The following is a 24,500-nucleotide window of genomic DNA, read 5'->3' as shown; positions in this document are numbered from 1 at the left end:
TTAAGCAAAATGAGAAGACAGAGAAATTTCTCCCAGATGAAAGAACAAGATATGGTCATGGCCAGAGATCTAAACAAAACCGTTAAAAGTAGCATGACCAATGGAGAATTTAAAGCAATAATCATAAGGATACTAACTGGACTTAAGAAAAGAATGGAAGACATCAGTGAGACCCTGACCACAGAGATAAAAGACTTAAAAAAAAGAGTCAGAGATGAATAGTGCAATAAATGAGATTAAAAACATGCTTGATGCAATGAACAGCAGGCTGGAAGAAGCATGGGAATGAACTAATGATATAGAAGACAAAGTAATGGGAAGCCCTGAAGCTGAACAAAAGAGAAAAAAAGAATTATGCAAATTCAGAACAGACTTAGGGAACTTTGTGACTACATCAACTGTAATGATATTCATATTATACGAGTCCCAGAAGAAGACAGAGAAAAGGCGGTAGAAAATTTATTTGAAGAAATAATAGCTGAAAAATTCCCTAATGTGAGGAAGGAAACAGACATCCAGATCCAGGAGGCACAGAGAACTCCCATAAAAATCAACAAAAGCTGGGGTGCCTGAGTGGCTCAGTCACTAAGTGTCTGCCTTGGCTCAGGTCATGATCCCAGGGTCCTGGGACAGAGACCCACACCCGGCTCCCTGCTTCACAGGATGCTTGTTTCTCCCTCTCCCACTCCCCCTGCTTGTGTTCCCTTCTCTTGCTGTGTCTCTTTCTGTCAAATAAGTAAATAAAATCTTTTTAAAAAATCAACAAAAGCAGGCCAACACCAGGGCATGTTATAATTAAATTGGCACAATATAGTGATAAAGAAAAAAATCTTAAAAGAAACAAGACAAAATAAGGTATTAACTTACAAGGGAAAACCCAAAGGAGATTTTTCAACAGAATGTGGCAAGCCAAAAGGTAGTGGCATGATAAAGTGGCCAAATGGGAAAAATCTACAGCCAAGAATACTATATCCAGCAAGGCTATCATTCAGAATAGAAAGAGAAATAAAGAGTTCACAAACAAAAGCTAAAGGAGTTCATGACCCTACAAAAAATGTTAAAGGGGACTCTTTGAGTGAAAAGGAGAGACCAAAAGTGACAGTATAAAGGCAGGAAACACAAGAGTAGAAAAAAGGAATATTCCTGTAAAAAAAAAAAAAAAATCAGTCAAGGAACTCACAAAATAAAAGGATATAAAATATAATAAAAAATACCTAAATTGTGGAGAGGAGAAGAGGAAAGAATGGCTTCAAACTTAAATGACTATCAACTTAATAGAGACTACTATATGCAGAAGAGCATATATACAAAGCTAATGGTAGCCAAAATCAAAATAATAATAATAAACATGCAAAGAATAAAGAGAAAAAAATCTAAATATATCACTAAAGAAAATCAGAAAAACATGAAAGACGAAAAGACCAGAGAAAACTTCCCCAAATGACCATAAAAGAAACAACAAAATGGCAATAAATATCAATTATTACTTAAAATGTAAATGGACTGAACACTCCAATCAAATGTCATAGGGTATCAGAATGGATAAAAAAACAAGACCCATCTAGGCTGCCTACAAGAGACTTATCATATTTTTTAAAAGATTTTAGTTTTTAGTTATTTGTGAGAGAAAGAGTGAGACAGCTCCTATGTGCCTGAGAAAGAGAGCCCAATGAGGACACAGTGCACCATCTCAGGAACCTGGGCTCAGGACTTGAGCAGAAGGCAGATGCTTAATTGACTGAGCCACCGAGGAACCCCAACAGAGTCATTTAAGACCTGAAGACACCTATAGATTCAAAGTGAGGGGACAGAGAAACATTTATCATGCAAATGCATGTCAAAAGAAAGCTGGAGTTGCAATACTTTTAGTGGACAAACTAGACTTTAAAACAAAGACTGTAAGAAGAGACAAAAAAGGGCACCATAGAATAATAAAGGGGACAATGCAACAAGAAAATGTAACAATTATAAATATCTATGTACCCAACACGGGAGCACCAAAATACACAAAACAATAACAAACATAAAGGAACTAACCAATATTAATACAATAATAGTAGGGGACATTAAAACCAAGCTTATGTCAATGGACGGATCATCTAAATGGAAAATAAACAAGGAAACAATGGCTTTGAATGATACACTGGACCAGATAGATTTAACATATATTCAGAACATTCCAACCTAAAATAGCAGAACACACATTCTTTTCAAGTGCACATGAAACATTCTCCAGAGTAGATCACATATTAGGCCACAAAAAAAGTTTCAACAAAAGATAGAAATTATACCATGCAGCTCTTCTGAAGACAACAGTATGAAACTAAAAATCAACTATAAGAAAAAATATGGAAAGACTACAAATACATGGGAGTTAAATAAAATGCTAACACCACTAGACAGTAAATGGATCAACTAAGAAATCAAAGAAGAAATTAAAAATTACATGGTTTTTTTTTAGAGGCAAGATGACGAAGTACTTGACTGAAATGACATCAGGAAGCAGGAGTTCAGCTAGATAGATATCAAACCATTCCAAACATCTACAAACTCAACAGGAGATCGAAGAGAAGAAGAGCAGCAAATCTAGGAACAGAAAATTGACCACTTTCTGAAAGGTAGGATGTGTGGAGAAGTGAATCTGAAGCAATGGGAAGATAGACTGCAGCAGGAGGGGACAGCTCCTGGCAAGCGGCAGAACGGCAGAGCACAAAATCAGAACATTTAGAAGTCTGCTCCACTGAGGGACATTGCTCCAGAGGCTAAGCAGGGGGGGAGCCCTTGAAGGAACAGTGTGGTCTCAGGACCCGCAGGGTCACTGAAAGATTGGGGTCTGAACGTGCCAGAGCTGTCAGGTATTGGAGTGGGGCAACTGACTACAGAGAAAGAGCCAAGGAATGAGCTCTCAGCTCAGGGATACCTTAAACCGTGGGCACAGTTGGACAACTGCTCTTTGAGCAGGGACCCCACAAGTGGCAGATCCAGGGAGATTCCCCTTCCTCATCTGGAGGAGCAATGAGGCAGGAATCTGCTGGGTTTGGAGACTCCAAATGGAGGCTGTGCGCCAGAGACAGAAATGCTTGGTAACAGGCTGGGTGAGCCCAGAGCACGGCCCAAGACCCGGGAGATAGGAGTGTTTAACTCTTTTCCTCTGAGGGCACACTGAGGAGTGGGGACCCCCAGCTCTCAGCAACTCTGGGCCGGAGATTGAGAGGCTGCCATTTTCATTCCCGTCCTCCAGAGCTCTACAGAAAGTGTTCAGGGAACAAAAACTCCCCAGAACGAATCTGAGCAGATTTCATAGCCTGGCCCATGGCAAGGGTGGGGTACTTCTGCATCCGGCAAAGACATTTGAGAATCACTAAAAAAGGCCCCTTCCCCAAAAGATCAACAAGAACATCCAGCCAAAACCAAGCTCACCAACCAAAGAGAACACTGGAACTCCAGAGCTAGAGGAAAGCAATGCATGGATTCCTGGCTTTCTCCCCATGATCTTTTATCTTTCAAACTTAAATTAAATTTTTTAAAATTTATTTTTCTTATTCTAATTTTTTTAACTTCTTCTCTTTCCTCTTTTAATGATTTTTAATTAGTTTTCCTTAATACCTTTTTTAAAAAATCTTTTAAACCTTCATTATTATACTCATAGTTTATTCTTCCTTGTATTTAATCTTACATTTTGTGTATATACATATATATATATATATATATATATATGGTTTTTGTTTTTTTCTAAAAAATTTCAGCATACAATTTCTTCTGATTGAACAAAATATACCCTAAATCCAGCACAGAGCTCTGTTCTAGATTCCAGCCTGAGAACATCCTCTCCTCTTTTTTTTATTTCTTTCTTTTTCCAACCAAATTATCTTATCAATTCCTTCTTTAAATTTTTTAAAAAATTTTCATCTTTACAGTCATATTCCATCCCTTCATCATGCTTACCCTTATTTTTGTATATGTGTTTTTCTTTCTTTAAAATTTTGGGAAGTGGTTTCTTCTAAGAGACCAAAATACACCCAAAATCAAGTGGATGGCTCTCTTCTATTCATTAGTATAATATATATATATACACACATACACATATATGTATCTTTTTTTTCTTTTTACCCCCATTCTTCTTCCCCTGGTTGGGAGTCTCTTCTGATCTGGTTAGCGTACATTTTCCTGGGGCCTTTGTCAACCTTTTACTATTTTATTTTCTCGTTCATATACTCTTATCTGGATAAAATGACAAGGTGGAAAAACTTACCACAAAAAAAAAAAAAAAAAGAACAAGAGGCAGTATGGATGGCTAGGGACCTAATCAACATGGACATTGGTAATATGTCAGATCTAGAGTTCAGAATGACAATTCTCAAGGGCTAGCTGGGCTCAAAAAAGGCATGGAAGATATTAGAGAAACCCTGTCTGGAGAAATAAAAGCCCTTTCTGGAGAAATAAAAGAACTAAGGCTAACCAAACTGAAATAAAAAAAGCTATTAATGAGGAGGAATAAAAAATGGAGGTTCTTACTGCTAGGAAAATGAGGCAGAAGAGAGAATTAGTGATATAGAAGACCAAATGAGAGAATAAAGAAGCTGAGCAAAAGAGAGACAAACAACTACTGGACCATGAGGGGAGAATTCAAGAGATAAGTGATATTATCTCTCAAAACAGTATTAGAATAATTGGGATTCCAGATGAAGAAGAGAGGGGCAGAAGGAATACTGGAGTGAATTATAGTAGAGAATTTCCCTAATATGGCGAGGGGAACAAGCATCAAAATCCAGGAGGCACACAGAACCCCACTCAAAATCAATAAAAACAGGTCCACATTCCATCATCTAATAGTAAAACTTACTAGTCTTAGTGCCAAAGAGAAACTCCTGAAAGCAGCTCAGGACAAGAAGTCTGTAACATATAATAGTAGATATATTAGATTGGCAGCAGACTTATCCACAGAGACCTGGAAGGCCAGAAAGAACTGGCATAATATATTCAGAGCATTAAATAAGAAAATTATGCAGCCAAGAATACTATCTCCAGCTAGGCTATCTTTGAAAATAGAAGGAGAGATTAAAAAAAAAACTTCCAGGACAAACAAAAATTAAAACAATCTGCAAACACCAAACCAGGCCTACAGGAAATATTGAAAGGGGTTTTCCAAGCAAAGAGAGAGCCTAAAAGTATTACAGGAGAAAGGAACAGAGACAATACAGTAATAGTCACCTTACATGCAATACAACGGCACTAAATTCACATCTTTCAATAGTTACCCTGAATGTAAATAGGCTAAATGCCCCAATCCAAAGACACAGGGTATCAGAATGGATAAAAACAAAATCCATCAATATACTGTCTACAAGAAACTCATTTTAGACCCACAGACACCTCCAGATTGAAAGTAAGGAGGTAGAGAACAACTTACCATGCTAATGGACATCGAAAGAAAGTTGGGGTGATAATCCTTATATCAGTTAAATTAGATTTTAAGCCAAAGAATATAATAAGAGATGAGGAAGGACACTATATCATACTCAAGGGTCTATCCAAAAAGAAGATCTAACAATTTTAAATATCTATGCCCCTAACATGGGAGCAGTCTACTATATAAATCAATTAATAATAAAATCAAAGAAACACATCAACAATAATACAATAATAGTAGGGGACTTTAACAACCTCCTCACTGAAATGGACAGATCATCCAAGTGAAAGATCAACAAGGAAATAAAGGCCTTAAATGACACACTGGACCAGATGGACATCACAGATACATTCAGAACATTCCATCCCAAAGCAACAGAATACACATTCTTCTCTAGTGCACATGAACATTCTCCAGAATAGATCACATCCTGGGTCACAAATCAGGTCTCAACTGGTACCAAAAGATTGGGATCATTCCTTGCATATTTTCAGGCCACAATGCTCTGAAGCTAGAACTCAATCACAAAAGAAAAGTTGGAATGAATTCAAATACATGGAGGCTAAAAGAGCATCCTACTAAAGAATGAATGGGTCAACCAGGAAATTAAAGAATTGAAAAAATTCATGGAAACAAATGATAAAGAAAGCACAGCTGTTCAAAATCGGTGGGCCACAGCAAAGGCAGTCCTCAGAGGAAAGCATATAGCTATACAAGCTATTTTCAAGAAATAAGAAAGGTCTCAAGTACAAAACCAAACCCTGCACCTAAAGGAGCTGGAAAAAGAAGAGCAAAGAAAGCCTAAACCCAGCAGGAGAAGAGAAATAATAAAGATCAGAGCAGAAATCAATGAAATCAACACCAAAAGAACAGTAGAACAAATAATAAAAACTAGCAGCTGGTTCTTCAAAAGAATTAATAAGATTGATAGACCCCTTGCCAGACTTATCAAAAAGAAAAGAGAAAGGACCAAAATAAATAAAATCATGAACGAAAGAGGAGAGATCACAACCAACACCAAACAAATACAATGATAAGAACATATTATAAGCAACTATACACCAGCAAATTTGACAATCTGGAAGAAATGGATGCATTCCTAGAGATATATAAACTACCACAACTGAACCAGGAAGAAATAGAAAACCTGAACAGACCCATAACCAGTAATGTGATTGAAGCAGTCATCCAAAATCTCCCAACAAACAAGAGCCCAGGGCCAGATGGCTTCCCAAGACAATTCTTCCAAACATTTCAAGAATAATTAATACCTACTGTCCTGAAACTATTCCAAAAAATAGAAATGGATAGAAAACTTCCAAACTCATTTTATGGGGCCAGCATTACCTTAATCCCAAAACCAGACAAAGACCCCATCAAAAAAGAGAATTACAGACCAATATCCATGATGAACAAAGATGCAAAAATTCTCACCAAAATGCTAGCCAATAGGATCTAACAGTATATTAAAAGGATTATTCATCACAACCAAGTGTAATTTATTCCTGGGCTGTAAGGTTGGTTCAACATCAGCAAATCAGTCAATGTGACACAATACATTAATAAAAGAAAAAACAGGAACCATATGATACCCTCAATAGATGCTGAAAAAGCATTTGACAAAGTACAGCATCCCTTCTTGATCAAAATTCTTCAAAGCATAGGGATAGAGGGTACATTCCTCAATATCATCAGCGCCATCTATGAAAAACCCACAGTTAGTATCATTCTCAATGGGGAAAAACTGAGAGCTTTTCCCCTATTACCAAGAACACAGCAGGGATGTCCACTATCACCACTGCTATTCAAGATAGTACCAGAACTACTAGCCTCAGCAATCAGACAACAAAAAGAAACTAAAGTCATCCAAATCAGAGAAGAAGTCAAACTCTCACTCGTTGCAGATGATATGATACTTTATGTAGAAAACCCAATAGACTCCACTCCAAAACGCTAGAACTAGTACAGGAATTCAGTAAAGTGTCAGGATATAAAATCAATGCACAGAAATCAGTTGTATTTCTATACACCAATAAGAAGACAGAAGAAAGAGAAATTAAGGAGTCGATCCCATTTACAATGGCACCCAAAAATCGTAAAATACCTAGGAATAAACCTAACCAAAGAGGCTAAGAATCTGTACTCAGAAAACTATAAAGAACTCATGAAAGAAATTGAGGAAGACACAAAGATTGATAATGGAAAATGTTCCATGCTCATGGATTGGAAGAACAAATATTGTGAAAATGTCTTTGCTACCTAAAGCAATCTACACATTTAATGCAATCCCTATCAAAATACCACCATTTTTTTCAAAAAACTGGAACAAATAATCCTAAAATTTATATAAAACCAGAAAAGACCCTGAACAGCCAGAAGAATGTTGAAAAAGAAAGCCAAAGTTGGTGGCATCAGAATTCCAGACTTCAAGCTCTATTACAAAGCTGTAATCATGAAGACAGTATGTTACTGGCACAACAACAGACACATAGATCAATGGAACAGAATAGAAAGCCCTGAAATAGACCCTCAACTCTATGGTCAACTAATCTTGGACAAAGCAGAAAAGAATGTCCAGTGGAAAAAAAAATGTCTCTTCAACAAATGGTGTTGGGCAAATTGTGGACAGCCACATGTGGAAGAATGAAACTGGACCATTTCTGTCCACCATGCACAAAAACAGACTCCTAATGGATGAAAGACATCAATGTGAGACAGGAATCCATCAAAATCCTTGAGGAGAATGCAGGCAGCAACTCTCCAACCTCAGTTGCAGGAACTTCTTCCTAGATACACTGCCAAAGGCAAGGGAAGCAAGGGTAAAAATGAACTATTGGGATTTCATTAAGATCAAACGCTTTTGCATAACAAGGGAAACAGTCAACAAAACCAAAAGACAATTGACAGAATGGGAGAAAATATTCACAAAGGACATATCAGATAAAAGGCTAGCATTCAAAATCTATAAAGAACTTATCAAACTCAACAGCCAAAGAACAAATAATCCAATCAAGAAATGGGCAGAGACATGAAAACACATTTTCGAAAAGAAGACATCCAGATGGCCAACAGACACATGAGAAAGTGCTCAACATCACTCAGCATCAGGGAAATACAAATGAAAAGCACAATGAGCCATTCTCACACTTGTCAGAATGGCTAAAATTAACAAGTCAGGAAATGACAGATGTTGGTGAGGATATGGAGAAAAGGGAACTCTTTTACACTGCTGGTGGGAATGTAAGCTGGTGCAGCCACTCTGGAAAACAGCATGGAGGTTCAAAAAGTTGAAAATAGAGCTACAACCCAGCAATTGCACTATTGGGTATTTACCCTAAAGATACAAATGTAGTGACCCAAAGGGGCAGGTGTGTAAGCCTGACAATTCACAGACCTGTACCCCTGGGGCAAATAATGCATTATATGTTAATAAAAATAATTAATAAAAAAATTAAAAGAAAAAAAAATTACGTGGAGGAAAATAAAAGCCCAAAGATACAAAATCTCTTTGACGCTGTAGTAGTGGTTCTGTGATGGAAGTTTATAGCAATACAGGCCTACCTCAAGAAAGAAGGAAAATTAAAGCAAAAAAAAAAAAAGGCAAGAAAAATCTTAAACAACCTAAGATCACACCTAAAGGAGCTAAAGAAAGAACAACAAATGAAGTCTAAAGCCAGCAGAAGTAAAGAAATAATAAAGATTAAAGCAGAAACACATAATATAGAAATTAAAATAACAGAACACAATAATGAAACCAGGAGATGGTTCTTGGAAAAAAAATCAATAAAACTGATAAACCTCTAGCCAGACTTAGCAAAAAGGAAAGAAAAAGAACTCAAATAAATAAAATCACAAATGAGAGAGAAGAAATAACAACCAACAGCAGAGAAATACAAAAGATTATAAGAGAATATTACAAAAAACTATACACCAACAAACTGGGCAACCTAGAAGAAACAGGTAAATTCCTAGAAACATTAAATTACCAACACTGAAACAGCAAGAAACAGAAAATTTGAACAGATCGACAATCCGCAAAGAAACCCAATTAGTAATCAAAAACTCCCAACAAACAAAAGTGCAAGACCAGATGGCTTCAAAGGTGAAAAAAAATTAAGCTCTTAGTTGTTTTCATGTGATTCTAGTCAAGAATAAAGAGCCACGCTTATAAAACTGTTCAGTCACTGCTATTCTCTTATTAAGCACATTGACAATTTATTAATTCTTAAAGAGGTAATTAAGATAAATATTAAAGGAAATGCAAACACCCAAACTAGTAAGAAAATCAAATTCTTCTTTCATTAGAATTTCTGCTGGATTATAAATTCTCCACTTAATAGTAATTCAGTATTGCCCTGAAACAGATAGCTGGGGATAATTTCACAAATTACATGCTAGTTTTTACAAACGAAGCCTAAAGCCTAAATTCTACTTACTACCTAACATGATAGTCTTTGGAGTCTTCCTGATTGAGCTTACCAGAAACACTATTTTCTGGCATTCAACTCCAGTATATATACTGGAGAATTCTATTTTGAAAATTACCCTTTCACACCACTCTCCCACCTCCTTAAAACCCTTGACAGTATCTTTCTAAATTTAGATAAATTATCCAAATCTCTTATAGGCTATATATTTTTATCAAGCTATATGTAGATAGTAAAAAAAAAAATACATATTAGCAAAAGCTTTTGTTTGACTATAAAAATGTAACTACGTGAATGCAAAGAGTATTCTTTTGTGTAGTTATGGAATTGCATTCTAAGAACAAACTGACATCTCAGTTTATTTTACTTACACAATAAGTTTAATTTACATAGAAATGACAGAGCATTTCAAGAGCAAGTCTTAAAAACAATTTCTGCTGAATGACTGCTATAATAATCTCCTTAAGAGAGAAATAAACATAAACTAAAACGGCAGTTGTGAAACATACACAGTAGTTTTCTAGTGAAGACAAAAGTCGATATTTAGTAGGAACATACTAAAAGATTAAAAAAAAAAAAAAAAAACACAGAAGGGGTTTTGGTTTAGATTGTTGGCCAAAACCAGAATCTGTTTCCTTAAAACTTCAATCATCAGAAGCTATTTATTAAGGCAGGCTCCTAGGCAATAAACTCTAATTTGTAATATCTTCTGAATTCCACCCTACCCATCAATGAGGAGAAAGGAGGTTTTTCAGTACTTCTGTGTCCAGGACGTGATGAAATGCTTTCTACAAGCTCTCACTTACTGCAACTAGCGACCTCACTGGTAAGACAAAGTACTAAATTATTTCCAAAATATAAATGCAAAACTTTGTTTTCTAGGAAATTTAGGCAGTTACAGAAGAACTTCTATTTTCTGAATTACAGCGGATTCAGTCTAGAGTTTGACCATGAAGAATAAAAATTTTCCAACAAAACATGCCATAAATACAGACAGATGACTTTTAATCAAATAATTTTTATCTGCAAAGCCATAATTGTCTGAAACTCTTAGAAATTAAATGGGAATTAAAGTAATCGAAAATTGTTTAGTTCTACAAATGGGAAAATCATCATTAGCCTGTCATTTTCCGTTCAATAAGTAAATATTATCTTCATGATCAAATTCCTAAAATTAAGAAATTTCCTAAAATACATAGGTCTAGAATTTATAGTTTATATATTTGTATAGCACTCATTTACTATTCAACAAGTACCATAAGAATATAGAAAATTGCCCCAAATTGCCAAAAGATATTCATTAAAAAATATTGTAGGGGTGCCTGGGTGGCTCAGTGGGTTAAGCCTCTGCCTTTAGCTCAGGTCATGATCTCAGGGTCCTGGGATCAAGTCCCACATCGGGCTCTCTGCTCAGCAAGGAGCCTGCTTCCCCCTCTCTGCCTGCCTCTCTGCCTGTTTGTGATCTTTGTCTGTCAAATAAATAAAATAAAATCTTAAAAAAAATAAAAAATAAAAAAATATTGTAATACAGTGTAAAGTATCTTAAAGAGAAAGAAAATAAACTCATGCTCTTAATTTACTAACATTCTTTAAATTCTATTTTATTATTTTTACTTAATTTTTAATCTTGCTAAGTGGAATATTCATATTTAAGGTCACCTTAAATCGTTCTTTTTTTTTTTATGATTTTATTTATTTATTTGATAAAGAGATAGAGAGCAAAGTAGGCAGAGTGGCAGGCAGAGCGGCAGGAAGAGGGAGAGGGAGAAGCAGGCTCTCCACTGAGCATGGAGCCCAACGTGAAACTCGATCCTAGGACCCCAGGATCAGGACCTGAGCCAAAGACAGCCGCTTAACCGAATGAGCCACGCAGGCGCCCACCTTAAATCATTCTCAAAAGAAGGCAAGATAGGCCGAAAAAGAGAATGAGAAGAAAGGAAATTGAGAAAAAGAATAAAAAGAGTGGTAGAAGAGATGAGAGAAGGCTTCCTAGAAGATATGAAAGACAAAACCTGAAGGCAGGTAGAGATAGGAGTATCATGAACAAGGGAGCAAGGGCATTTCAAAGACAGAAAACGGTACGAGATAAAAGTATAAGGTATGAATGAAGGACAGTAAGGTGGTTAAACTAATTGGAAGACACAGCTCAGAAAAAGAAAGTAAGGAAAATGGACAAAAAGATAGGTCCACCTATGCATTATTAAATCCTACCATAAAGAACACCAAACAAATTTACAATAGTGAAAATTGTGTCATTATGCATATTTAACTAGAATTCATACATCTCAAAACTAAAATTTAGGAAAAGAAATTAAATTAATAGTCAACCTTCAGCAGTGAGACTGGTAATAAAAATAAGTATTTCATGGTGTACCCGAATTCAGAGGAATAAAAAATAAAAACACAAGTATTTCAAACACGACATGAAAAGCAAGATTGTAGGGAACCAAATGCTAACAACCAGACTTCCCTTCTCTAATCTTTGGATCTTTTGTTGTGACAGTTTTATGTTAGAAGGTTATGCACTTTTGATAAATATATTGGGAAGTAAATGGGATTGGTACTTGAAGCTCAGGGGTCTACTGATCTAAATTTGAGACACACTGCACTACAGAATAAATCCTGTGATTTGGGGTGATCATTTGGGGCCAGCTTGATCACGAACACAAATGTGAATGCAGGCACAGGAGGTGGGAAATCTAGATAATGCAGAATATTTTATCTCTATCTATATATAATCATTAAAGTGAAACTTCATAATACTTTATCGTAGAGTAAGATCCACCAAAAATCAAACCTGTGACAATTCATATGTCCAAAGAATATAAGATAGGAGATCTAGGAGAAAGGAATCACTTGTACATGGACAATCTAATAAGATACAATTGCTAAATTCTGACAGAGATAATGCTAGGGGATATAGGTTAAGGGTGAAAAAGATGCAGATGACAAAAAAAGACAAAGTTTGTTTAGAGAACAGCACCTGTCCAAGTGAACAAATATGCATGGCTCATGGAAAGGAGTAAACTGTAAGCCCCATTTAAAAACAAAACAAAACAAACATCCCCAGTTCTTCTGTAAGGTCATATACTACAGATATTCCTAGAATCAACATACTACTATCCTGAGGCATATAAGTAATTCACTTATGGGGAATGGGAATAGCTCATGTGCAGCAGAAATTATTCAGAGCATTAATTAAACTTAAGTTACAAATGCTAGCGAAAAATGTCAAGAACTCTGAAGGGTCTGAGATTTTATTCTCTTTGCCAGCTAACAAGTTAGCCTGCTACTATTTCATGGATATTGCCAAAAGACACTAGATTTCTATGTCAGAGACAAAAGACTTTATTACTCAAGGTATTCAGCAAGCAGCATAAGCTTATTTTCATCTCTTTCTTTTGTCCTTCAAGTCCTAAAGAGGCAATATGGACAGGCTAAAACAGAGGCTAAGCACACAGTGGGACTGCATCATAGCTAAGGGGCCTCAAAATTTATGAAGCTCAATCTTATAAAGGGGTTACTACCAAACCTGCCCATTCTTTGTCACTAGTGGCGGACAGGAAGAGCATTTTCCTGAAGAGCAAACAAATCTGTTCTCTCTCCTGGAGGAAGACACAAGCTCTGTCTTCCAAGCTGTTTCCTACACAAACACCCTTGAAAAGATAGTCCACATCAAAAGCTGTCAACACCTTTGCTCAGACACATGTGGAAATGTAATTCATGGAGAACTGTCTTCCAGCAAAAATAAACTAAGTTTCATATATTCTTTATGCTGCTGCTTAATCAAGTAATTCATTCTGACTAGTTTTTAAAGAATCAAAACAGGAATATAGGAACTTTAGCTTTTCCTTAAAGAACTGAAGTAGTATGTATTATCACACTAAACAAATGTGTCCATGTACATTTGATTTTTTTTTTTAGGGTTTTGTTTATTAATTTGACAAACAGAGATCACAAGCAGGCAGAGGAGGCAGGCAGAGAGAGAGGAGGAAGCAGGCTCCCTGCTGAGCAGAGAGCCCCATGTGGGGCTCGATCCCAGGACCCTGGGATCACGACCTGAGCCAAAGGCAGAGGCTTTAACCCACTGAGCCACCCAGGCACCCCTCCATGTGCATTTTACTAAAATTATTTAACATGACATAGGATGAGTAAAACTTTTGGCTTTAACAGAACATTCACCTTAATGACAAATGCCATTTTCAAGGGTTCCTCACAATGGTACTGTGTGAGGAAACTAAATGCTCGCAAGGCCTCATCCTTCATCAAGTCAAAGGTAAGTAGGTTAGACACACTTTATTAGCCAAGCAAATACCAATCTTGTTCACATAAGTAAGAATTTTTTTTTACCTTTATTGAGGAATAACTGTGATGATTTGATATATATACACATTGCAGAATGATAAACAAGATTAATACAATTAACATACTCATCACTTCATATAATTAACATAAGTAACTCTTTTTTTTTTTTTTTTAAGATAACCACTTAAAAGAACACTTATTCCTCCTGGCATAGCAGAGGATTCAACTTCTTAAAAACATTTAAAAGATAAAATTCGTCATGAATTTGTCTTCTGATGTAATGACTCACTACAAAATATTAAGGTCATGGGAAGGACAGGTTTACATAAAAACATAAACCTTGAGAATATGTTTCAAACATAACCATTGAAATGAACAACAAAAAAAAAATTTTTTTAAATCACTTTTTTTTTAACGAAAGACTTCATGAACTGCCTTAGCTTCAAAACCTTTATTCTGACTCTTCAAAACTGGAAAAAAAAAAGAGTGTGAAGTTTAATATATGACCTTACCTCTCCTAGAGCTTCATATCTTTTCTGGTTCCATCTGTGCAAATCTTCTTGGTAGTTAAAAACAAACGGTTCCCCAGTTTTTATGTGTCTTAACTGTCCCTCTAGAAGATAAACAAACAGTATTGCTATGATTCAGAGTATATTTATAATATTATGAAAAATAAATAACATCTGATAAAATTTTAAAATAACTTCCTCAGAAGTTTCATTTTTTTCTTTGCATTTTTCCCTCCAATATCAACATGATGCAAATATCTAAGTACTATAAAAGAATGCCCTCAACTACTCAAATGCTGTGCCTTTTGACTTTCATTTCTCTAAAGCAAATGAACAACATTTGAGGGCCTATAATATATAAGGATCATGGCTAGCTACAGCTATGAACAAGGTCTCAGTGTCTAAGCTTAGAGGCTAGAGGAGGATTAAAAGCATAAATATCCAAAAGTTAAGCAACTTTTTAGAAAGGTAAACAAGAATGAAGTTAAGTCAACAATCTAAAAACTGCCACAGGCAATTCATGTAGATAATAAAGACTAAAATGAGTTTGGAAAAATGGAAGAGGAAGACCCTTATAGGTTAGAATAGTTTCAGAGGTTCCAGGGAGATTTCTCAACTAGGCCTAAAGTATGGTTAAGATTTCAAATGAACACTGGAGAAAAGCAGTGAGCCAACATCGATTTGGACTGTCAAATCAGACACATTCAATTCAGAGATTTTACTGATAATAAATTTGCTAATAATAACAAGGCAATAAGCAATCAAGAGACACAGGCAAAGAAAAGAAGAAGAGGTCTGGGACAGCCTAGGCATTTCCTCCCAGGTCCTTCGCTCTTACTGGCAGCACTCTCTGGTCCAGAGCAGGTGAAGTCTCAATGTGAGGCGAAAAGGTTACGTCATACATTGGTGAGCATTTGGTTACAAAATACTTCAGTTTTATGTGCCAGAGAGTGGTACTGCTTCTGTTATATCCTTCAGAGAAATATACTTCAAATATCCACAGATTATGCTTGTTTACCATAAGCAAGCCGAAACCAGTCACCCGTTCAAAGTATTTTGTAGATAAACACTCTGCTCCTAGCAAACACTGGCCTATATTCACTAAAAGATTACATTATCAGGATGTTTTTAAGAAGCAAAGGCCAGGCCACCTGTGTTCTTTCTGTCCCAGAAGTGTGCTGCTGGTGATCAGGAGAGAGACCACAGGCCAATTACTTTAACCTATTCTCCCCTGCCTCTACCTAGCAATTTAGACAAAAATGTGAAAAATGGGCAGAATGTTCAAGTAATAGTGAACAATCCATTTTAACAGAAACAAAACGAAGTACTGAGCCAAACTGCAGAACACTGGAGAACATGTTGGGATCAAAAAGCAGAAGACTTCAACTACTGGGTCTGGACTTTATGCTAAGAGCAGTGAGGCACAAGAAAGGGTTTAGAGACCAAAGAGGGACATGACATGCAGAGTGGAACTTAGTATTTGATTTTTATTCAGTGAGGGCAGGAGTGGACAAAAAGTTGAAAGGAATGTATGGCACTAAAACTGAACCCTGGAAAAATACTACTTCAAGTAAAACTACTTCACTATTTTTATGAATCAATTTCACCACATATAAAACTGTCTTTTTAAATATGCAAAACAAGGGCTAATCCTTATCTGTAAAGTTTTTAATACTCTCAACATGAGACACTGTTTTGGATCACTACATAGAACACTCTTTTTTGGGTTCTTTAGGAAAATGGGACCTATTAAAATAGCCACCTATTACCACTACTATTAAAAGTGAAAAGGTTAAGAGGCAAAGAAAGTGAGCACTCTTATCCAGGAAAAATGTCTGAATCACTTAGGTTATATTTTTATTTGTAAATATGGCATTTCTCAAAGGTTTGGACTCCAGTGACTGTCAAAGGTCTGATTTAGGCCATTTTAGCTTAGGGCCCCCTAAAATCAGCTGTAAAGTTTCACATGTATATCTAAAATATGTGCTATTCTAGGAAATGTATGCATATAGTTTATCAGATTTGTTATGGAGTGCAGGACCTCAAAGAGGCTACCACTTGCCTAAATGAATTAATAAGTTCAAAGTATTTAGAATACTTCCTGGCATGTATTAAGAGTTCAATAAATGCCAGGTACTATAGAAGATGATATTCAAACTCAAATGGTCTGCCACAAGTTCAATTACTTTTTCTAGTGATGTAAAAGTGTGCTCTTTCATAATACTGCACCAGAGCAGAAGGAGTATAGGTGAGGGTAAAAGGGGAAAAGCCTTCAACTTCTTCATCAGCAAGGATATATGAGGTGGGCCTTAAACGATTATAGCAATGGGAAACACAAGATGTATTTGAAAAGGCACAGAAGGGGTGCCTGGGTGGCTCAGTGGGTTAAGCCTCTGCCTTGGGCTCAGGTCATGATCTCAGGGTCCTGCAATCAAATCCTGCATCAGGCTCTCTGCTGAGCAGGGAGCCTGCTTCCTCCTCTCTCCCTTTCTCTCTCTCTGCCTACTTGTGATCTCTCTTTGTTAAATAAATAAATAAAATCTTTTTTTTTATAAAGATTTTATTTATTAATTTGACAGACAGAGATCACAAGTAGGCAGAGAAGCAGGCAGAGAGAGAGGGAGAAGCAGGATCCCTGCTGAGCAGAGAGCCCGATGCGGGGCTCAATCCCAGGACCCTGGGATCATGACCTGAGCCGAAGGCAGAGGCTTTAACCCACTGAGCCACCCAGGCGCCCCAAATAAATAAAATCTTAAAAACAAAAAGGCACAGTGATTTTAAAGAATAAGGTATAAATCTGATACAGGTAAAAACAATCTCTTCCCCTTTGTTACAAATTGTCTGGCTTAGAATAAAATTTGTATCCAAATTCTTCTTTTATCCAACTACTTTAAAATCCTTTAGGAAAAATTAGAAATTTCTTCAATCAGGTAAGGTTTGGAAAGTTTAATTCCAAACCTTTTGTAAGAGTTCTTGTTATCATAAAATTAAAAAAGAAGTCCCGAAAGACACTATTAGAATTACCTTTTTAGGGGTTTAGTATTGAGACCTAGTTTCCTATCTCCAAATTCTCACCTCTTTGAAAAAATATTCACCGTTAACCCAAATTCAAAGGTGAACCGTATCAAGCTAAAAACAGATCCTTAAAAGTGACATTCTCTCCTTAGAATTTAAGCATTTCTCTTTAATACTATTAGACTGTGTTTATGCAAGATAATGTCCAAGATACTTATAAAATAAATGGTAGGCATGTGCAAGGATGCACACACTTTTGAGGTATACATACATGAAAAGGTGTATGTGTATGCAAAGATATAGGTATCACATTAGTGTGAATGCAAGGTAAGTACATTCAAGGGTGTAGAAGTGAGGAAAAGATGTCTGTATGTATCTGATAAGAAAGGGAAAGATAAAAGTTTATTACTTCTGGAGAACCTGGCTAGCTAGGTCAGTAAAACAAACACTACTCATATATATCTTGGCATTAAGATATCCTTTATTAAAAGCATGAAAATTAACATCAGATAAGAGATCAAAGTTTCTAAAATCATGTTTAAAATCAATTAATCTTCTAGTACACAGAGACTGTCACTATAAATTCTGACACATGTAAGTGTTATTATTAAGGGATATCCACTACCATAATGGTAACAAATCACCAATTTAGTTGATGTGGAGCAACAAACAGAAACCTACAACTTAAACTCTACCAAGCCTGTAACACTAGTACTCTTCAAATGTTTAATAGTATGTTATTAATTCAATCAATCGTAATTCTTCGTTCTAGAAACATCCTTGTAACTTATGTTATGTTCTTCCAAACCCCAAGTGGAAAGTCTTTCTTATTTAGAATTTAATTAATAAATTTTAAAATAGGCAGGATGCCTGGGTGGCTCATTCAGTTAAACATCGGCCTTTGGCTCAGATCATGATTTCAGCGTCCTGGGATGGAGCCTTGTACCAGGCTCTCTGCTCAGCAGAGAGTCGGCTTCTCCCTCTCTGTCTCTCTACTCTCATTCTTACTCTCACTCTCTCTCAAATAAATAATCTTAAAAAAATAAAATAAATTTTTAAAAATAAGGATGCTGCCTGAAAAAAATCATGGAAAACTGAGCATTAGGCTTTAAAATATCATCATAGATGATAACTGCTAGCCATTTCCTTTCAAATATGTGAAAAAGTAGTATCTTTCTACATAATATAATTGGAGTTCCAACTGGATGCCTGAGAGTTGAAAGCTCTGGGCTGAAATACTTTAAGTCACATCAAATTCATATCCATTGGTTTAAGTGATTTGACAATTACAGAAAATTACAATTTGGTTCTTCTCCTTGAGTGAAAAATTTCACCATGAAGGGGTAAGTCATCATTTCTTAAATGAAATACATAAAACATTCTAACTGGCAAATAAAAATAGTGAATAATATCTGTCCTATGATTCTATTAGCATGATAAATAAATCTTGTATGTAGCAAACACTTACTTTCATTAAAAGCATATTCAAATCCTTCCAGGGTATCAGGAAAATCAAGAGGTGGTTCATCTTTTTTCATTAGTTCATCCAAATCAATCCTAGATAATAAATCTAGAAAAGAATATGAAATGCATTAACATTGATTTTCTTAATAAGTTATATTTTAATAATAAAGTTAATAATAGAGATTATATTTTTGATTATTTTAAGCATCCTTTTGTTCTACTAGATTACTTTATATGAGTTGCCTTATTGATAATGTTTTTAAAATTTTAAGTTCCCCAAGTGCTATATCATGAGAATATCAAAAGCACTTTCAAAATCATCAATTCCCAAAACAATCACAATTTTAGATCCTATGTACCACTGTAGTAAATTATTAACTTCTTCTCCTCAAAATATTCAGCTATTAATTTTTATCTCACTAACCTCCATCTATAGTTTCAAAAGTTTCAGGTCATTTAAACAGTCACTAAATCTTACATAAAGATGAAACTACCATTTATGAATAAGGAAACTTACAAATTTAAATGGGGTAATATAACACATTATTCCATTTTATAGGAAAAAATCACAATAATAAAATACAACATGCTCACCAGAGAAAATGTGGTTAACACAAAGCATTTGATTTCCATACAATAAAAATACTCTCAACAAAGATTTTTAAATAAATAAATTTTTTAAAATACATAAATAAATTTTAAAATAAATATTAAATTTAAATATTTTAAATAAACAAAGTATTATGAAATAATTCTGGAGTTATAGAAATGTTGAAAGAAAATACAGATAGTGCCTTTATGTCCTCTACCCAGTTTCCATGGAATACTCTATTCCCTTTTGTTAACACCTAAAAAGCAGATATCAAGTCAGGAAATGGGTGGAAGTCATGAGCAGACACTTCTCCAAAGAAGACATACAAATGGCTAATAGACACATGAAAAAGAGTTCATCATCATTAGCCATTAGAGAAATTCAAATCAAAACCACATTGAGGTATCACCTTACACCAGTCAGAATGGCCAGAATTAACAGGGCAAGAAACAACAAATGTTGGAGAAGTTGTGGAGAAAGGGAAACCCTCATACATCGTTGGTAGGACAGCCACTTTGGAAAACAGTGTGGAGGTTCCTCAAAAAATTAAAAATAGAGCTACCCTATGACCTGGTAATTGCACTACTGGGTATTTACCCCAAAGATACAGATGTAGTAAAAAGAGGGGCTATATGCACCCCAATGTTCATAGCAGCAATGTCCTCAATAGCCAAAATGTGGAAAAAGCCAAGATGCCCTTCCACAGATGAATGGATAAAGAAGATGGGGGTCCATATACATAATGGAGTATTACTCAGCTATCAAAAAGGATGAATACACAACTTCTGCATCAAAATGGATGGGACTGGAGGAGAGTATGTTGAGTGAAGTAAGTCAAGCGGAGAGAAAGTCAATCATCATATGGTTTCACTTACTTGGGGAACATAAGGAATAGTGTGGGAGGACATTAGGAGAAGGGAAAAACAAAGGGGGAGAAATCAGAATGGGAGATAAACCATGATAGACTGTGGACTCCAGGAAACAAATGGAGGATTTCAGAAGGGAGGGAGGTGGAGGGATGGATGAACCTGCTTATGGGTATTAAGAAGGGCAGAGATTCCATGGAGCACTGGGTGTTATGCGCAAACAATGAATTATGGAACACTCTATCAAACACTAATGATATACTGTATGGCGACTAACATAACACAATAAAAAAATTTTTTAAAACTAAACAAAATAAAAATAAAACATCCCACATTACCAGGGTACATTTGTGAAAGTGAAGAAACCAACATCTGTATGTTCCTATGAACTAAGCCCAGAAATTATTCACCCGTTTTCCTCTTAAGGTCCATTTTCCATTCCAGGATCCCATCCAGAACACCACCCCACATAGAGTTGTCATGTCTATCAGTCTCCTCTTGCCTGTGACAGATTCTACTCTTTGTCTCTTTTCTATGATCATGACTCTTTGGGGGAATATTGGTTAGGTATTTTGCAGAATGACCCTCAAATTAGGTGTATATGATTTTTTTTTCATTTTGTGATTAGACCAGGGTTACAAGAAGAATACCACAGAAGTAAACGCCCCTCTTATGACATCATATCAGGGAACATGATATCCATGGTATATCACTGGGGATGTTAATCTCCATCAGCTGGCTAAGGCGACTTCTCAACTATGATCGCTATTTTTTCCTTTTCTATAATCTATTCCTTGGAAGTGAGTAAGTCTAGCCCACATTCAAGGAAGAAAAGTAGAGCTGTGCTCTGCCTTGTGGAACAAAGAATATCTACATACATTATTTGTAATTCTTTGTATGAATTTTTGTCTCTCTTCCTCCATTTACACATTTATCCAATCTTTTATCAGTATAGAATCAGGGATATTTATTATATAATTTGGGTTATAATAAATACTACATCATTTATTTTGTTGCTCAAATTGTTCCAGCAATGGCCATGGCTATAAGCTCTTCCAGCTGGCTCCTATAACTGTTTGACATGCTCTTATTTTTTGTTTTTTTTTAAATATTTCCCTATTTTGTGTTACCACAAAATGCTTGTTCTAGGCTTATCTTATCCCTGCCGCAGGCTAGAATCAGTCTGTCAACAAGTATTTAATGATACCTTTTAGGCTCTTATTATAGAATGAGGGGAAAATTCTCACTATATGTCATCAGAGTTATATCAGAACTCAAAAAACAAAAAGATAAACTTCAAATTTATTGTTCCAAAGAAAAGATATTTTTTAAAAAGTTTAGGTTTCAGGACACCTGGGTGGCTCAGTGGGTTAAGCCTCTGACTTTGGCTCAGATCATGATCTCAGGGTCCTGGGATTGAGCCCCACATTGGGCTCTCTGCTCAGCAGGGAGCCTGCTTCCCCCACTCTCTCTGCCTGCCTCTCTGCCTACCTGTGATATTTCTCTCTCTGTCAAATAAATAAATAAAATCTTAAAAAAAAAAATTCAGGTTTCGAGATTTTGCATTCTAACTCAAGTTCCTGAAGAGAAACCAGGTCCTAGGATACGTAATAAAGCAAACCAGTCTCTTTTTCTACAAAAGAATTATCTCAGAAGAAACACTTTATTTCTGTCTTACAGAAATACAATAAATCCATCTGTACGGAACATCAAAATATGCCAAAGAAAAAAGTAGTTTTTCTACCTCTAGCCTCTAGTCTCTTTCTGTAGGACATAAAGACAAGCCATCAAAAAAATAATTTTTTAGTGCTCTTCAAACTGCCACACCCAATAAACCTCGACTCACATAAAAATACAGCATCTTCAAAATTCAAAATAAAAAATGTTTGCAAATTCTCCAGTAAAATGGAAATGTCACATAATATGCCTAATGGGCTAACAAAGGGATACAGGCCGACAAATTTCTAATTCATTGGTGAATATCTGAACACCATGTACTTCTGTGCAAAACCAATTTTTTTAATAGCAAAAATGGCTTGGAGTGGCTCGAAAATTCTCTTACCAATGAGCTGAGGTTCCTTCACTATAGTCATTTACAGTTCAAACTTAGAAACCTTTTAATCAGATATACAGCAACCATCTAATTTTTAAGCAGATATATTATGTCTAACAGTCGCTTTGTCTATCAGTTCAGATCATAAAATGCCACCTAACATCTACATACCAATTTAAGGTTTTCACATACTTTATCTCACTTGATCGTCACAACCCTATAGAACAGTAACATGTATTATCACCTTCACTGTCCTTCAGATGAAAAAATGAGCTCAGAGAGGAAAAATGGCTTGTCCGAAATTATACCTTAATAGTACAGGGGAATTAATGGAATAGATGTAGTTTCCAATACCTAACTCAATGCTCTTTCAAAATCACCATACTTACTCTATGTGCCCTATCAACCCTAAAATATTCTAACCCTGCTCTTCCTTACCTTATGAAGAATAAAGTTAGGAATATAGAAATATGCTTTTGCCTTGCTTGAAATGTTCCTATGAAGGACAAAATGAAAACTAAACAAAATAGGCATTCCTTAAACTTCTCTTCTATTAACAAAGGAACCAGATATAGATATTTTATTTCATTAGCACTGAGAAGACATGTAGAAAGAAAATGTCTTTCTGCTTTTTAAAAAGAAAGCAATACTGTAAGTTGCATTTTACATAGAGACTGAGTTTCAAAGGCAGTGGATTAGGCAAAAATCAAGTATAATAAAACGTTTCCATTAAAAATACCTTCATTCACCTATAAAATACAGTACGACTGAATCCATATAATTTAAATATGCATCAGATGTAGCACAAGTGTTTTTTCTAAAACATGCCTCTGGTAATTAAAGTGACTCAGCAACTAGAATTCTAAACTTCAACTAAGCATATGCAATACTTGGATAAAAATACCACTTGATACCCAAAGAAATGAAAACAAAGGCTTAAACAGATTATTTGTACACTCATATCCATAGCAGCATTATTCACAATAGCCAAGAAACAACTCAAGTGTCCAAAGACAGAGGAATGGTGTGATGGTTAATTTTATGTGTCAACTTAACTAAGCCATGCAGTGCCCAGATATTTGGTTAAACTTTCCTCTGAGTGTGCCTGTGAAGGTGTTTCGGGATGAGATTGACATTTGAATCTGGATGAATATGTATATGATATTTTCAAACACTTTTGGAAAACTAACATAATGAAATTGGTTGGTTGCTCCTAAGGCCACTGGACAAGGAAGTGGAAAAAATAGACAAATTCAGAATTCAAATTCTCAGCTCAAGCACATCATAAATAACCTCTAATTTTCTAAGTGTGTCCTGAAGGTAACTCTGATCTCTTGTAGCAGAAGGGTTGAGATTGTTAAAAATCAAACACAAGCTCATCCTGCAACCAGCTGAATTATAATGTGAGCAGAACTACCAGCCTCATAGCAGTCCACTGTTAAAGAGAGGACAGTGACTGGGGTCCTGCAAATTGGAATGGAATGCAGTTGAGGACAATGACTCTCTAAATTCTGACCACTCTTTGTCAAAGGAAGCTTTCCACCCTCAGTAGAAGCAGTCTCGCTACCTTAGTCTGGGAAAATTAAACCTTTGTTTAAGGAAACTGTCATGCCCTCCTCTGAGGCTGTTGCCAGGCAAAACAAAGCTGATTCTTGGGGCACCTGGGTGGCTTGGTGGGTTAAGTGTCTAATTTCATTCAGCTCAGGTCATGATATCAGGGTCCTGTGATCAAGTCTCACATTGAGCTCCCTGCTCAGAGGGCAATCTTCTCCCTCTCTCTGTCTCTTCTCCCCTCCCCCTTGCTTGTTCTCTCTCTCTCTCTCTCTCTAATAAATAAAAAAATAAGTGGATTCTCTTCA

General features: G+C 35.8%; 1 protein-coding gene across 7 annotated transcripts in view; it reads right to left on the bottom strand.

The window, feature by feature from the left end:
• The window catches only part of FAM172A (family with sequence similarity 172 member A), a 426,343-nt gene that overhangs the window by 361,909 nt on the left and 39,934 nt on the right, over positions 1-24,500 (bottom strand). For all 7 annotated transcript variants that reach the window (XM_004769901.3, XM_045074532.1, XM_045074534.1 and 4 more), the window contains 2 exons: positions 19,135-19,236; positions 14,655-14,755 (listed from right to left, as the gene is read on the bottom strand). In XM_004769901.3, the coding sequence (XP_004769958.1) occupies positions 14,655-14,755; positions 19,135-19,236 (203 nt within the window). The remainder of the gene's footprint in view (positions 1-14,654; positions 14,756-19,134; positions 19,237-24,500) is intronic.

Source organism: Mustela putorius, unplaced genomic scaffold, assembly GCF_011764305.1.
Source record: "Mustela putorius furo isolate JIRA1106 unplaced genomic scaffold, ASM1176430v1.1 tig00537350_pilon_pilon_pilon, whole genome shotgun sequence".
Taxonomy (NCBI): Eukaryota; Metazoa; Chordata; class Mammalia; order Carnivora; family Mustelidae; genus Mustela; species Mustela putorius.
The sequence above is the reverse complement of the archived record's forward strand: the minus strand, read 5'-3'. Positions and strand labels throughout refer to the sequence as shown.